General features: G+C 40.4%; 1 protein-coding gene and 1 non-coding gene across 2 annotated transcripts in view; both read right to left on the reverse strand.

Annotated features, from left to right (window-relative positions):
• The window catches only part of ttll1 (tubulin tyrosine ligase-like family, member 1), a 37,652-nt gene extending 21,037 nt beyond the window's left edge, over positions 1 to 16,615 (reverse strand). The window contains exons 1-9 of the mRNA XM_034074703.1: positions 16,185 to 16,615; positions 14,211 to 14,334; positions 13,118 to 13,326; positions 12,837 to 13,017; positions 12,398 to 12,535; positions 11,963 to 12,071; positions 11,098 to 11,241; positions 7,657 to 7,743; positions 6,817 to 6,980 (exon numbers count right to left, since the gene is read on the reverse strand). Of these exons, the coding sequence (XP_033930594.1) occupies positions 6,817 to 6,980; positions 7,657 to 7,743; positions 11,098 to 11,241; positions 11,963 to 12,071; positions 12,398 to 12,535; positions 12,837 to 13,017; positions 13,118 to 13,326; positions 14,211 to 14,323 (1,145 nt within the window). The 5' untranslated portion in view covers positions 14,324 to 14,334; positions 16,185 to 16,615. The remainder of the gene's footprint in view (positions 1 to 6,816; positions 6,981 to 7,656; positions 7,744 to 11,097; positions 11,242 to 11,962; positions 12,072 to 12,397; positions 12,536 to 12,836; positions 13,018 to 13,117; positions 13,327 to 14,210; positions 14,335 to 16,184) is intronic.
• On the reverse strand, positions 6,593 to 6,679 carry trnay-gua (transfer RNA tyrosine (anticodon GUA)). Its single transcript is given in 2 exon segments — positions 6,593 to 6,628; positions 6,643 to 6,679. It is a non-coding gene; the product is annotated as a tRNA-Tyr (tRNA).
• Positions 16,616 to 17,206: the final 591 nt, after the last annotated feature.

Below are 17,206 nucleotides of genomic sequence, written 5' to 3' on the forward strand. Positions count from 1 at the left end.
GCTCTACTTACTACAGTACATTTTAATCGGGTAAATACTACAGTATTCAGTCTTAAAACTGTTGTTTTGCTATCTTCTATTATACTTTTGTTATTATTTTATGGCTAAAGATCTTACCCATCTGCTTTTCAGTCTGTCTGTTCATGTAATAGAAAAGTTGTTACCTAGGCATTACAAATCCCAATTAATGTAAACATGAAATAAAGTGAGTTCACTCACATTGACAGGGCAATACATAATAAATCTTCCTGCCCACCTGCCCCTCTGTTTGTTTGTTTGTTTGTTTGTTTGTCTGCCTGTCTGATCATGTAATATAAATGTGTTACCTATACGCATCCTGGTTAACGTGAATGAATGAAATGAATAACTCTGCTAATATAACAGTATGATGATTTGTGCACTTCTTAATATATATGTTGCATTGTGTTTTTCTGTGTGCAGGAGATAATGAAGAAAACCATATTCTTCCCAGGAAAGATGAGAGTGTCTTTCAGGAAGGGTCCATCTGGCCACCTGAGACAGGACCCTTCAGAGGAGGGTATGATAATTAAAAAAAATCCTTCCCTTCAGGACAAGTCTGCCGCTCAGAAGCATGAGCATGTGAGGGGAGGGGATGTATCCGACCGACTCGAGGTGATGGGGGAGTACGTGCTACAGCTCCAGGAAGCCTGCCCCACCAGTGGCGTCAGAGGGGGAACATACTGTCGGCTTTGGAGCCAGGGCCAAAGACACCTGGAAGCAGATCTGGGATAGCAGGGCTGATGGTTATGCTGCCTTTGTTTTAGGAGTGAAGTGCATCACTAACAGCAAGATGTACACCCTTCAGCAGTACATCCTCAAGCAGCAGAGGGCTGAGTCCTGTCCACCACCGGCTGAAGGCTGCATTGCATCAGCTACCTCCACTCTGACATCCAGCACTCCAGGTCAGCTCACAGTAATATGCAAATACTGCTTTAAGGTGAACATGACATTGACATAATACATGTTATTGTTTAATCTCCTAGTGATGGAGGAGGACAAGGAGCTGGAGAGGGCGATGTTGGATCTGTCTCCTTCGAAACTCTACACTGAACCAAGTAGGTGGATCCAGTTAGATATACAGTGATTATATAAACGTACTGTACATGTTAACACTGTGTTCATTGTCACCTGTGCTTTATAGGGCCGCCAGCAGCAGTCTCCAGAGCCCCGGCTGTGTCTACACCAACAGGTTTTTCTCCAGCAGTGTGGAGGGTTAACTGTTTCCAACAGATTTTCCCTGCCATTATTATTCTCAACTAGTTTGTTATGTTGGCCGTGTTCTGGTCTGTTCTGATGCTTGTGTTATTCTGTTCTCCAACTAACTGAAGGAATTAACATGTCAGCAATGATGGGAAGTGTTTTTCCGTTTTTGCATGCTTTTTTTTAGACTGTCATACGAGGATTTGGCATTTTAAATATTGCAGTGGCTTAGAACACCTCGCTTCTTACCCTCTAAGATATCATGCCACACCTTTGAATGAAAGATGTGCTTGCTATATATGTATACTGTTTCTCTGCTTTACCTGTTTCCAAACACATATAGACATTATGTTTTACTATTTCAAATAATTGGGATTCACAAGTAAATACAACAGGGTATTTTCATTTTTCATTCAAAAAACTCAATTCATAATAAAGAATAATAATCATTTCAAGGATTTCTATGGGTCTTCCACTCAAACCTTGTCAGTGCTGGGGCCTTAAACTTGTAATGTATTTAAATGTTGCACTAGAATGTTATATACTATACTAGAATAAATAAGTGAACAATAATTGCACTAGAATAAATATAATTATTGCACTAGAATACATTTAAACAAATACCAAGTAAGAGGGTATAAATCACTAAAATGAGAATAGAATGCAGAATAGTAACCATACGAGAGCATGAGGTGAAAAACATTTCAGATAATGGATGGTGGTGAGATCAAATAAATCTATATCAAAACAATACACTATCTTCTGCTAAATTATAATATATTAAATATTAAGGTGCAATACAACATATCATATAGTCCAAAAATACAAAGAATATAATATGGTTCAATCCTTTTTTCAGGATCTGATTGTTCTCTCTGTATTGTGGTTTCAGTGTTTTTTATATATTTGTTGTTCTATTTTTAATATTTCTGTTTTTGAATAAATGATCTTGAATGCATCACTGTGGCTGTCTTTACTTGATAGAGGAAGTAATAGTGATAGAAAATGAAACAATGAAACACACTCATATGCTCAATGTAAACATCTATCCAATCAACATTTTAAAATATTAATTATAAGTAAAAATACAAAGATATTATATAAAACATTATTATCACTAATATTAAGATATCATTATTTGTGTTATTATTGCTATATATTAAGATTAAAATAACTATTATAAGAAGCAGCAAGCAAAGAATAATTCATTTCTAACTCCAAATATCTGTTTCAACTTTAACTTTAAACGTTTGAAAAGGAAAATGTAGTGTTTGTGTAAAATGAGCAACATTTTGAAACTGAATGTGGGACATTTTGTTTGGGTCAGGTGGGATTCGAACCATCGTTCTTTTGAAGAGGCTTCTGGCCAATAGAAAGTCTTCTATGGGTATACGCGGCTTACCCTCAGAAAAGTGCCACCCGCGCCCATGCACTACATGGTATGCTCCAATTGCGCACAGGTGTTCCCACTGATTGAGCCTCTACTTAAGGCTGCTTCTTTCTGTGGCTCTGTTTGGCCTTCACAGCCTTGAAGGAGAGGGTAAGCAGGTTACTTGCAAAAAGACTTCCAATAAATTAGGTTTGAACAAACAATGACTTGGGTTTTATTTGATCAAATGTGTGTTACCCTCAGTGTGCCTTTTACCATGCCCCTATGCCAACTGTGATGAAGGCTTCTTCTTCACATCTAACTCCAAATATCGGTTTCAACTTTAACTTTAAACATTTGAAAAGGTAAATGTAGTGTTTGTGTAAAATGAGCAACATTTTGAAACTGAATGTGGGAAATTTTGTTTGGGCCAGGTGGGATTCGAACCGGCGTTCTTTTGAAGAGGCTTCTGGCCAATAGAAAGTCTTCTATGGGTATACACGGCTCACCAACCCCGGTCTCCCGCGTATAGTAAGGCTTAACTCCCTTAACTTTTACCATTCATTCTCTATGGTAGTTCTTACACTGTGACTGCAATATATTTCTGGCCACAAGCGAGAAATTGGGGGCGCTGTTGCACCCTTTTGGTAGAAGTAAGGAGACCCGTTTCCGGTGACAGAGTGAGAGAGACGGAGCAACAGCAGCAGCAGCAGCAGCAGCAGCATCTTACAGATAGAGAGACGACATTAGCGACACAATTCTAGTTCTAACATCACGTTAAACTTATCAAACGTAAGTGGGGCTTTTTTTTCTACGACTGAATTAACACTTGTGATATTGTTACACTGTTTTTGCAATAGTTGTTAGTTGTTAGTTTGTCTTTAACTGTGTGTTGTTAGCGCTGAGGTACTGTAACTTTTGTTAGCTAACGCTATCGTCATGTATTTACAGTAAATGTCAGCTTTAACAGCAGCTGATTTATTACTCATTACACATGGCAACATAGCTGTCAAATGTGTTGTACAGGTGTATCTTGTTAACACTGATCCAAAATACTGCATCATTTCACTCTTTTCATTGCTGCAGCTCTACTTACTACAGTACATTTTAATCGGGTAAATACTACAGTATTCAGTCTTAAAACTGTTGTTTTGCTATCTTCTATTATACTTTTGTTATTATTTTATGGCTAAAGATCTTACCCATCTGCTTTTCAGTCTGTCTGTTCATGTAATAGAAAAGTTGTTACCTAGGCATTACAAATCCCAATTAATGTAAACATGAAATAAAGTGAGTTCACTCACATTGACAGGGCAATACATAATAAATCTTCCTGCCCACCTGCCCCTCTGTTTGTTTGTTTGTTTGTTTGTTTGTTTGTCTGCCTGTCTGATCATGTAATATAAATGTGTTACCTATACGCATCCTGGTTAACGTGAATGAATGAAATGAATAACTCTGCTAATATAACAGTATGATGATTTGTGCACTTCTTAATATATATGTTGCATTGTGTTTTTCTGTGTGCAGGAGATAATGAAGAAAACCATATTCTTCCCAGGAAAGATGAGTGTCTTTCAGGAAGGGTCCATCTGGCCACCTGAGACAGGACCCTTCAGAGGAGGGTATGATAATTAAAAAAAATCCTTCCCTTCAGGACAAGTCTGCCGCTCAGAAGCATGAGCATGTGAGGGGAGGGGATGTATCCGACCGACTCGAGGTGATGGGGGAGTACGTGCTACAGCTCCAGGAAGCCTGCCCCACCAGTGGCGTCAGAGGGGGAACATACTGTCGGCTTTGGAGCCAGGGCCAAAGACACCTGGAAGCAGATCTGGGATAGCAGGGCTGATGGTTATGCTGCCTTTGTTTTAGGAGTGAAGTGCATCACTAACAGCAAGATGTACACCCTTCAGCAGTACATCCTCAAGCAGCAGAGGGCTGAGTCCTGTCCACCACCGGCTGAAGGCTGCATTGCATCAGCTACCTCCACTCTGACATCCAGCACTCCAGGTCAGCTCACAGTAATATGCAAATACTGCTTTAAGGTGAACATGACATTGACATAATACATGTTATTGTTTAATCTCCTAGTGATGGAGGAGGACAAGGAGCTGGAGAGGGCGATGTTGGATCTGTCTCCTTCGAAACTCTACACTGAACCAAGTAGGTGGATCCAGTTAGATATACAGTGATTATATAAACGTACTGTACATGTTAACACTGTGTTCATTGTCACCTGTGCTTTATAGGGCCGCCAGCAGCAGTCTCCAGAGCCCCGGCTGTGTCTACACCAACAGGTTTTTCTCCAGCAGTGTGGAGGGTTAACTGTTTCCAACAGATTTTCCCTGCCATTATTATTCTCAACTAGTTTGTTATGTTGGCCGTGTTCTGGTCTGTTCTGATGCTTGTGTTATTCTGTTCTCCAACTAACTGAAGGAATTAACATGTCAGCAATGATGGGAAGTGTTTTTCCGTTTTTGCATGCTTTTTTTTAGACTGTCATACGAGGATTTGGCATTTTAAATATTGCAGTGGCTTAGAACACCTCGCTTCTTACCCTCTAAGATATCATGCCACACCTTTGAATGAAAGATGTGCTTGCTATATATGTATACTGTTTCTCTGCTTTACCTGTTTCCAAACACATATAGACATTATGTTTTACTATTTCAAATAATTGGGATTCACAAGTAAATACAACAGGGTATTTTCATTTTTCATTCAAAAAACTCAATTCATAATAAAGAATAATAATCATTTCAAGGATTTCTATGGGTCTTCCACTCAAACCTTGTCAGTGCTGGGGCCTTAAACTTGTAATGTATTTAAATGTTGCACTAGAATGTTATATACTATACTAGAATAAATAAGTGAACAATAATTGCACTAGAATAAATATAATTATTGCACTAGAATACATTTAAACAAATACCAAGTAAGAGGGTATAAATCACTAAAATGAGAATAGAATGCAGAATAGTAACCATACGAGAGCATGAGGTGAAAAACATTTCAGATAATGGATGGTGGTGAGATCAAATAAATCTATATCAAAACAATACACTATCTTCTGCTAAATTATAATATATTAAATATTAAGGTGCAATACAACATATCATATAGTCCAAAAATACAAAGAATATAATATGGTTCAATCCTTTTTTCAGGATCTGATTGTTCTCTCTGTATTGTGGTTTCAGTGTTTTTTATATATTTGTTGTTCTATTTTTAATATTTCTGTTTTTGAATAAATGATCTTGAATGCATCACTGTGGCTGTCTTTACTTGATAGAGGAAGTAATAGTGATAGAAAATGAAACAATGAAACACACTCATATGCTCAATGTAAACATCTATCCAATCAACATTTTAAAATATTAATTATAAGTAAAAATACAAAGATATTATATAAAACATTATTATCACTAATATTAAGATATCATTATTTGTGTTATTATTGCTATATATTAAGATTAAAATAACTATTATAAGAAGCAGCAAGCAAAGAATAATTCATTTCTAACTCCAAATATCGGTTTCAACTTTAACTTTAAACGTTTGAAAAGGAAAATGTAGTGTTTGTGTAAAATGAGCAACATTTTGAAACTGAATGTGGGACATTTTGTTTGGGCCAGGTGGGATTCGAACCGGCGTTCTTTTGAAGAGGCTTCTGGCCAATAGAAAGTCTTCTATGGGTATACACGGCTCACCTTCGCGTGTTAGGCGAACGTGATAACCACTACACTACGGAAACTTGGTGCCAATGGTGCATTCAGGGACATCCAGTAAAGTACAATCTCAGTATAAATTAATCTGTAGTAAAGATAGTCAGGTAACAGCAATCAAATACAGAGCCAGAAGACAAAATACATTAATACCAATAAAGGAAAGACAAACATAACTTCAGCCCAGTTCCAAGTGACATGTAAATTAACGTTTTCCATGTTTTCAAACAAACTACTCTTGTACAACATGGTCAACTATGGGCCCCTCAAAACTCCCTCCTTCGAGCCGGATTTGAACCAGCGACCTAAGGATGTCTGATTTTCCAACTACAGTCCTCCGCTCTACCAACTGAGCTATCGAAGGGTGCAATTTACTGCCAAACCAGAAAGCAACTTAAGCTGAAGTAACTGTAGAAGACAAACTCTTCAAGGATATTTTTAGCAGCTATGTGACCCTTCTTGGAGTTGTGAATGTATAAGGTAGTCCTGAATGTCACTCACAGGACTTGATAGTTGCCCAGAGCCTCGCGGGGCGGGCTGCGATTCCAGCGGCAGTCTGGGATGTCCCCGTTGGGTGTGACGATGTTCAGGGTGTCGTTGATGAGGTTGTACTTCAGGATGCGGTCGTTGGCTGTGCTGGAAGTCAGCGAGGGGGAGGCATTGACCTGAGAGTGACACACACAAAGAAGTACCATTTACATATGAACAGATCCCAGAGAGAGATTCAGCAGCATCTTTGATATTCACATACTTGAATCCTTGAGTGGGTGAAAGACTTTTGATTCTCAGCTTTTGTTATTCAGTACCTGTACCTGATTTGGCTGCCAGCAGGAATACTTGTACTAATAATGAACAAAGGAAACTCATTTCCCATTGTTATGTCGCCCCAGATTAATTTCTAGTAACAGAAATAGTTCAGGCCTAGCCTTGAAACACAGCAAGTCATTGTGTAGCTGTCAGAATGACTGGAGAAAAGATATGGCAGTCACAAGAGGAACATAATATTTTAGAAAGTAAAAAGGACAATACAATCTTTTTAAGACGAGTAAGCATACAGTGTTGCATACAGCAGTGTGTGTCAGCTGGAAGAACGCATTGGATGGGTGAAAGACACACCTTCAGCGAACATTTGAATAGAGAGTAGCACACGTTCAAAGTACAAACACAAAGATCAACCTCAGGGGCATTTAAAGTTGCTAAACATTTATGGGAAAGGAATGTGGAGTCATTGTGTAAGCTTGTTAAGTATCCTTGGACTCCTTGGACAGGAACAAAGCAAAGAAAAACACGATTTTATTTTTGTGTTGTGTTCATGCATGTTCCTCCCGTTAAATGTCTCACCTCGATAAGCCATGGCTTGAGCTTGTCATCGATAATGATGTCATACCCGTAGCACTCAAAACAGTGTTTGTCATTGTTCATCACAGGCTGGCAGAGAGAAAAGACAGACACTGGATTAGGAAGAGGAACTGACCTACATTGTGGGTGATTAAGAACATTTTACATTTTAATGTAATATAGAATGATTCATGAGGGAAAGATGTTAGCCAATAGAGAAAAGCAACCTGTGAGGGGAAGTGAGTCAGATCACCTAGTAGAAAAGGGAAGTGTGCAATAAATGCTAAAAACAAAAATAAGTGCCCACATGCAGGTGTGTTTTTACAGCTGTGTGTTTAAAAGTACTAGCTGGCTGAAACCACTGAATACTAAAGGCAGCATCCCAACAGGAACAGAGTAAAATCACAATGACTTTTGGCTCAAACATGTGTGGGGGAGGGGTTTTGTGCTGTATGTGGCTTCAGCAGTAGAGATGTGAAAGTTTAGTGAGCATTGCTAAAATAGAACTTTGGTAAATTACACCACTATTGAACTTTTGAGGTACTTCACTTGAGTAGTTCCGTTTAATGCCATTGTATTGATCTACTTTACTATAGTTCAAAGGGAAATGCTTATTTTACTTTAATGGTCCAGTATTAATTGAATAGGAAATATGATAAATATATGAGTGAAAATTGACTTTTATTGTACGGAAGTGGTGTACTTATTACTGTACTATATTTGACATGTTAGAATATGGCCATAAACCAGAGGAATAAGCAAATAATGTTTCCGCCCGGTCTCGAACCGGGGACCTTTCGCATGTGTTAGGTCCTTTATATATACAGTCTATGGTTAGGTCCTTACACACCAATCTGACACCAAAGAACACGACCCGACTCTTGTGTCGCCTCACGTCTCCTGCGTCTTGGCCAACAGTCGCAATGGAACACACCGCAAAGACTTCAGCCGACGGCCAAGTAGCACCTACGAACTGCGCATGCGTGAGTGGCAATAACTCTCCTTACCAGCAGGCGACGGTAATGTGTATTCGTCATTCCAAAAGAGGCAACAACCGGAAGACAGACTGCGTGATACACCGAGAGAAGAAGAACAGACTGTGTGATATAAACAAACAACAAATAGCGTGTGCATTTTCACTCTACAGCGAGAAGCTCATGGGGCTTTCCCGAACCTGTGTCGAGAGCTGGAGTTAAATGAAATCTCAGATTTGCCTTCTTAATCGTTTGTTTGGGTCCCTCACTTCCGTTTCGCTTCTCATGCACCGATCGCTAAGCTGCACAGCCAATCAGAGTCATTTCTTTAGCCGACAGCCTTTTACCGACAGTCTCCCGATTCAACATGTTGAATCGGCGGCGGAAGGTGTCGGCACGGCCGAAAATACACGACGGGGCGGGGACACACCAATCTGAGTAGGGCTGTCACTACCCGATCTGCACCCCTGCCTGATCTGCACTGCGCATGTGCGAGATGGTCCGCCATATTTGACAACTCCGTACGGCAACCCAACTAGGACACTTGACACAGTGGCGTTTGGCAAAGCAGAAAAAGAACACTCAAAAAACAGAGAGAGATGAGTTATTGTTATTACAACGTGACTTCACTATTATTTAACAACTCTTTTTATTGGGTTCTTTTATTTGGGGTTAAGTACATTGTCAGAATAAGTGAGGAATGAATTTAACTTCTGTTAGACAGCTATAGGCCATACATTTTTGCATACATTCACAGTGAATATTTATTCAGTATGATAGCTGTCTAACAGAAGTTAAATCCATTTCTCACTTATTCTGACAATGTACTTAACCCCAAATAAAAGAACCCAATAAAAAGAGTTGTTAAATAATAGTGAAGTCACGTTGTAATAACAATAACTCATCTCTCTCAGTTTTTTTAGGTTTCTTTTTGTGCTTTGCCAAACACCACTGTGTCAAGTGTCCTAGTTGGGTTGCCGTACGGAGTTGTCCAATATGGCGGACCATCTCGTACATGCGCACTGCAGATAGGGCAGGGATGCAGATCGGGTAGTGACAAGGGCTCATCGACGGCCACACATCTATCGACGGCGAAAATCGGCTTGGTGTGTAAGGACCTTAGGCGAACGTGATAACCACTACACTACGGAAACAAGGTGCCCATGGTGTGTTCAGGCCAGGGGCACGCAGTAAACACTGGCACCAGGCACATTTGCAGTATAAGGCCCAATCCCAAACCGCCCCCTACACCCTACACCCCATAGCCCTACCCCTACCCCTCCGTTCGTGCGGAGGGTCCGCCATATTGAGGGCTGTTCCAAACCAACGAGTGTGGAGCGGTGTGGAGGGGGAGTGGGCTATCAAGCCCTCAAACAGCGAGTCTGCAGCGGTGCTGACTTGAGACCGGTCTCTACCTGACCGGTCTCAGCGCTGTGTGTGTCCGTCAGGAAACAAGCTGTTAACAAGTAGTTTCAGCAAACATCAACTGATAAATTGCGATGTTAACAACCTCATGATAACCTCATATTTTTTTAACTTAGGATCATATCTGTTTTAGTCTAGAAAAAGGTAAATGTGTGCATTTTATTGTTTTCTTGTTGTTGTTGTTGTATATATTTACAGACTGTTGCAAAAACTAAGAAGCTTATAAATATCAGGTTTAAAACTAAAAGAGCTTTACAAAAAAGTAACACAATTAAAGATGTTTGGAGTTTTATTTGAGTTATTAATTTACATTTTTTGTCAAAGAGATGCTGATTTGAAACCGTTGTTACATACAGTTACGGCATTTCCTGTTTCTGCCGGAGGGGAGTTTGTCCCAAAGCTTGCCGCTGTATTTACTCCCTCCATCTGACAGGAGGGAGCCTCGTGTGTCTCTCCACGGAGTTCACTCCATCACGGAGGGGGAGTGTGTAGGGGTAGGGTGTAGGGCGTGGTTTGGTATTGGGCCTAAGTTGATCGGTCATACAGAATGTCAGAAGGCCAGAGGCCAAAAGACATAAAGACTAATACATTAAAAGCAGAAACAGATAACTACGCCCGCTTACTGGTTCCAAGGGATATTATGTTGGTGCTGTTTTCACTTCAATTTATGTTTTCCATGTTTCTAAACAAACTACTCTTACACCACATGGTCAACTGTGGGCTATTTAGCCTCTAAAAATGCACTCCTTCGAGCCGGATTTGAACCAAAACCCTTTTTGGAGGATGTCTGATTTTGGTGGATGTCTGATTTTCCAACTACAGTCCTCCGCTCTACCAACTGAGCTATCGAAGGGTGCGATTCAAAGGTCACAATTCCCAGACTATCATCTAAAAGTCGTGCATCCGAACAGCCACTATGTTTATCAACTACCAATTTGGTCAAACTTTGCACACTTTGTGTAATTGTCATATGATGTCAGTAAAAGTAATTGTCATATCTATTTGCGGTGTAATTTAGGATGAAAAAGAATTCATGTCCACTTACAGCTACGGCCTTCAGCGACTGCACGACGATCCAGTGGATCTGGTCGAACAGCCGGCTGGTCACCTCCTTCCCTCTGGTGCTCTCCAGGTACAGACGCAGGTTACTGACCGTCCACTTGCCTCCGTGGACGTGGTTGTAGTCATCCTGCAATAAAGAAACAAACTTTAACTAGATATAGAATTGTTTTTTTTGTTCCGTTACAAAAAATGTACAGATTAGCTTGAGAGAATAAATAATGCCTGAATTTCGTCAGCTAGTGTCAGTGGATCTAGTCTGGGGAAGATAAATAATTTTGTAAGAATATAAATGAACCAAATAGCAAACTAAATAAAATAATGTACTTCCATTTAAAAGGGAACTTTTGTTCCAGGTGTGATGTTATAACATGTTTGCTTCCAAACAACAGTTAAACTCAAGGGATTCTGGTTTTAGTGTTATTTGGGTTTTTAGCATATTATGATGACCATCACTTCAATTTATGACTCACTATGAGTTGCATTATGGGAAATGCAGGGTCCATGGTTTGGGAGCTTGTATTATGGAGCGAAAGTCAGAATATTGCTGCCCATGCTGCTTTGTGATCTCATTTTACGAAAGTGACTGAATTGTAGGATTTGAACCAAAAAAAGTTTGGAGGATGTTTGATTTTGGTGGATGTCTGATTTTCCAACTACAGTCCTCCGCTCTACCAACTGAGCTATCGAAGGGTGCGATTCAAAGGTCACAATTCCCAGACTATCATCTAAAAGTCGTGCATCCGAACAGCCAATATGTTAATCAACTACCACGTGACAGACTGAATTGTAGGAATTACCCTTTAAAACACTATGTTTTTGTAACCATGCCTACCAAAATCCAGACTTACCCCGTGTTTTTGGATGGCCACGTTAGTGAGGTGAACAAACATGTTGTCCAGTTCACTGGTGCTGGGTGTGTACTTGACTGTGCAGAACCTACAGAAACCCAGCTTGTACCTGAGGACCAAACCACAGAGAGAGATCACTCAGGGCGGGAAACAGTTAAACATGCCTGTTACAATTTCCCAAAGCCAAAGGTGTGTGTGATGAAACTCGAATTATACAAATACTAAAAAATACAGTTGTCAACATAAGCATTCTCAACATGGCCCAATTTATTTCCTGTTGCAGTGTAAATAAGTGACATGATGAGCTGACAGGAAGTAGTCAGGGACCCAAGCTGTGGCCTAGCAATGCAATAACAATAGAACATACCAGCTGTTTACAGGTATATAATAATTGATTACTTCTAAACATAAAAGAAACATAACCTCAGGGCTTACATGTAGCATTTCAGAGGTCGATATGTGGTCACCAAAACGTAGAGGCGCAGGTCAAACTTCTTCCCTCCGATCAGCAGAGGGTTGTCGATGTACAGGGAGATGACGTAGGCCTCCTTGCCACTGTTTGCAGCTACAAACCTGATGGCAAATTCTCATGAAATTAATTAATTAATTCAGGACATGTCGTGGAATAGCAGCCAACATATTTCACTAAAGAGAACGTATAGAGTGCTGCAGGGGTGACATCTGGTGGTACTCTTAAGCAGTTTACCAAAACAACCATTTTTCACTGATTGAGTTGACAACAGGACAGAACAGGTGCTCTTTGGGATCATTTGTACTAAAAGAGTAAGTGTAATAAATGAGAATACTTGGCACCAAGCACATCTATGTAAAGAGTCTCACAGGAAGTGTGACAACGATATCTTGGGTAACTCACGTGGAGGTGCGGCTGTCTCTGGACCATTTTTTGATCTGGGACAGTTTGTTGATGAGGAAGATGCCTTTGCCCTGAGCCTTCCCGCAGGGTTTCATGATCCACGTGCTGGACGGGTTCTTTCGGTACTCCTCCACAAAGAGATTATAATCGGCCGGGAGCATGAACGTCACAGGGACAAAATCTGCACAAGAAATAGGAGGAAATAGTTAAGAATATTATCTTTGTGAGGGAAAAAGTGTGTATTTCTACCCTGATCCCTCCCATCAACGTTAAATGGACACCTAAATAAGTGTATTTCCCGTTCTCGTCCTTCTCTGCCAGCGGACTGCTTTCCTTCTCCAGATCCTTGCGGTAGCGTTTGATGTTCTTGATCATCAGGTCCTTCCTGGTCAGCTCGTAGTGGTTGGGGAAGTGGTTAACCATCTGCTCATCGGTCAGGCGGTAGCCGGTGTCCACGCTGAACACATTTCTGATGGTCTGGATGCTCATCCTACATGTGGGAACAAATAAACCTGAGTTATGGTTATCTGAAGAGACAGGGGCCTAGTAATAAGCTTGGTGATGTAATTATAACTCATTATTGACATAAATAGGATTAACATGCAGTCTATTTGAAGCAAGTGAGAGTGACCAAGTAGAGTAGATTATGCATGTACTCATGTTACACGATGGCCAATTTGAGAATAATATACGTTATATTACAAAGATTTTACATCACTTTGATGTTGCAGGGGGCAACGGATGTACTGCTTTGTAGCCTGTGAAGTCTACCAAGGGATTTATACAATTGTATAAAGCACATATATTTTGTATTATTTATCTGAATTGGAATATTCAAAGTGAAGCAAGAGTATAGTGTTGAATTACCTTTTAAGGACCTCAAAATTGTACTCAACGCATTACGTAAATGTACTAAGTTGCTCTCCACCACTGGTCACTAGTTACTTTCCAGATTTATATTGTGCATATAAAACATGTGAAAAACTTTTTAATACTAAACTGAATATACATTAAGACTTAAAGACAACAGGATGAAAGGGACAGGAAGACAATTAAACAGACATTATACATAAACACAATAAAGAATGATATAAAAATGATACCCCACCACTTCTTGTTAATTACTTGTTTATTTGATCTATCTTACAAGTACAGGAATACATTTTTTTTTTTTAAATGACAACACCATTTATCCCTATCTTATTCCCAGGAGTGATTTGAATGCAGTACCTTTCCCTCTATTTAACATAGTTATATTGGTACTTTTACTGAGAAATCTTAAGTACTTTTTCACAACTGCATACATGTTGCTCGGAGAGTGTATAATCCAATGTCTAAAGAGTCAGGTGTAATGTGTATAAGGTGTCAACTTACCAATAGAAATTCCAGTCATCGTTTTCGGTGACATGAATCCAATCCCTCTTCTCGAAGTTGTTGATGAGCACTGATTTCTCAATATCCGTCACCCACTTCACCTTACCGGCCATGGTGCCTCCCTCTGGGGTGGAGCACAACACAGGTAAACAGATAGGATAATACAATGCATCAGAGGTTGAAAAAGGACTCAGATCTTTTACTTAAAGGTCCCATGTCATGGCCATTTCTACTGATCATAATTCCATTGTTGAGGTCTACTAGAATAGATTTACATTGTGCAATTCTCCACACTCACATTGGTTTCTCATACAGCATCTCTGTATAGTACTGTATGTGTATTCACTCTCTGTCCTACATGGCTTGTTGGAGCTCCTGCCCCCCCTCCCTGTGAGCCCACTGTGCTCTGATTGGTCAGCTCGTCCACTCTGTTCTGATGAGCACCGTTACGGCCCGTCCACACAGCGGCGTGCGTTGACGCTTGCCGGCGGGCGTGTCTGACACTCGAACAACAACCAATCACATGAATCTCCCGCCCCTGACACACAAGCAGCGGTTTGATTGGCTAGAGCTTGTACTGGCATATGATTCGATTGGCTGACGCTTCTACCGAGGCGTCAAAAGTTGAACATTGCTCAACTTTTGCAGCGAGCCACGCCACCCCGTGTTTTTGGATGGCCACGTTAGTGAGGTGAACAAACATGTTGTCCAGTTCACTGGTGCTGGGTGTGTACTTGACCACGTCGCTTCCCACGATGCAGTTCGGCTAAAAGTGACGTCACCCCATTCAAAGTGAATGGGCAGAAGAGTTGGAAGCTTCAACGCACGCCGCTGTGTGGACGGGCCGTTACAGCGGATCATCAGTGATTATGTGTTACAATGGCGTTAGCAACCAGAAAATGACACCAGTAATGACAAACAGATGAGAATGCTGCGTGGGGTCTGGGTGCAGTGTTGGCGGGACGTTGCGTGGCTCGCTGCTGCGAGGAGCGGACAGTGTGAGCTGGGTTCATGTCCTGCTTGCTGCGTGGGGCCTGCGAGACATCGCCAATGGACGCAGGAAGGGGGCTGCGAGGCTCCACTAGCACCCCCCCCCCAGCGCGTCACAGTTTCGCCGCTGAGAGAGTGTGTGTCTGTGAGGAGCTCCACGGATTGGGTCCATTTGGGTCTGGTCACGTCACTGTACCCAGGAAGAAAAAGAGAAATCTCCAACGAGGCGTTCTGGGGCAGCATAGACAGGTATTTTCTGTGTTAGAGTTTTACTCGCTACAGGGTGTACTTTGAGGGTTTGTGACTCTGCACACCATTTACATGCATGAAAACCTTCATAACACACAAGGGGATGGGTAATAACCAGAAAAGCATGACATGGGACCTTTAAGTAAAAGTAGAAGTACCAGAATATAGGAATACTCTGTAACAAGTAAAAGTCCTGCAATCAAAATGTTACTCAAGTAAAAGTACAAAAGGATTAGCATCAAAATATACTTAAAGTACCAAAAGTAAAAGTACTCATTATGCAGATTGGACCATTTCAGCTTAATATAAATAACATGTTTTTATTATAATTATTGATGCATTCAAGTGTTATTAAAGCTGGTAAAGGTGCAGCTAGTTTTAATGACTTTGTATACTGCAGGGTAGCTTGTGAATTTAGTCCAGGTGTAACTAAAGTAGTATTTAAGTGATATATTTGTATCATTAATCCAAAATTGCCAAGTAAATAAAGGCACAAAATAAATGTAGTGGAGTAAAAGTACACAATTAATCTCTGAATTGTAGTAGAGTAGAATTACAAAGTAACAACCACATCAAATACTCAAGTAGAGTAACTCAAGTACCTCACAATTGTAATTAAGTAAAGTATTTGAGTACATATTTGTAGTTACTTTACGACACTTCAATGCACAGATATTACAGAGACAGAGCCTAGGAGAAAGCATGCAGCTAGCGTGCAGTACAGCAGTCACCTACCTGCAGAAAAATTTCAGGAAACAGCGAGTCATCAGCAGCAGCTAGCCGGGCAGCCTCTGTTAGCAGGCGGCTGGAAACACCCAGCACTGCTGCAGAGCATCACCAGCACGGTGATGCAATCTCACCACACTGTCGTTAGTTAGCTAAACTCATAGCGAAAAACAGAGACACGTTGTCAACACTGCTAATAGCACAAGCTAACAGTAATAACAGCTTCCATGATGTTTTAAAACGAACAGGCTAACGGTATTAGTCCCGGGCGGTGTGGTGTCGTGAAGATGTACACAGCGACGCCCACCTCTCACTTCACAATAAAAGTATTGTAACGTAATAAAGCTTACAATATGATTTAATTATATTTAAAGAGTTTTTTAAAGGAGAATTTCTCCAAAATGTTAAACGACGTCGGTATGGGCTTGGTCTTTCCGGGAGAATAAATAACCTAGCAACCGAGGACGCAGTGGCGTCATTGCAAGATATCATCACCACAGTGTACCAGCAGGGGGCAGTGTATGAAATGCATTAAACAGCCTGATGTTTACCGAAGATCATTGTGAATACATTCTGTAAATATATTACACACCGTCCAAATTAATCACTAAGATGTTGTACATGGGTAACATGTATGTTACTTACTGTGTTTATAGGTTTTTGGTACACAGCGTTCAAAATACCATCAATATTTTAAGGCAAGGCATCTGTACAGCACATTCTATACACCAATGCAATGCAATGTGCTTTACGAAGTGATATAAATACTGCACATGTTTTACATTTTTATATAGCAGAAATATTCGAGGTCTGTGTTGCATTCTAAATGTTGCTTTAAAAGTAGAAGGTAGAGATATTTTGGATGTCATTCTGTATCCCCCTTGTTTTTATTTAATTGGAACATGCACCATAAGCAACTATTATAAAATATAACAACTTAAATATTGTATGGACATCATCATGATATATTTTTTTAGTACAAATGTGGTTTTATTTGCTAAAAGAATACATAGAGTTGAGTACATGTACAG

Source organism: Pseudochaenichthys georgianus, chromosome 23 (assembly GCF_902827115.2).
Source record: "Pseudochaenichthys georgianus chromosome 23, fPseGeo1.2, whole genome shotgun sequence".
Classification (NCBI taxonomy): domain Eukaryota; kingdom Metazoa; phylum Chordata; class Actinopteri; order Perciformes; family Channichthyidae; genus Pseudochaenichthys; species Pseudochaenichthys georgianus.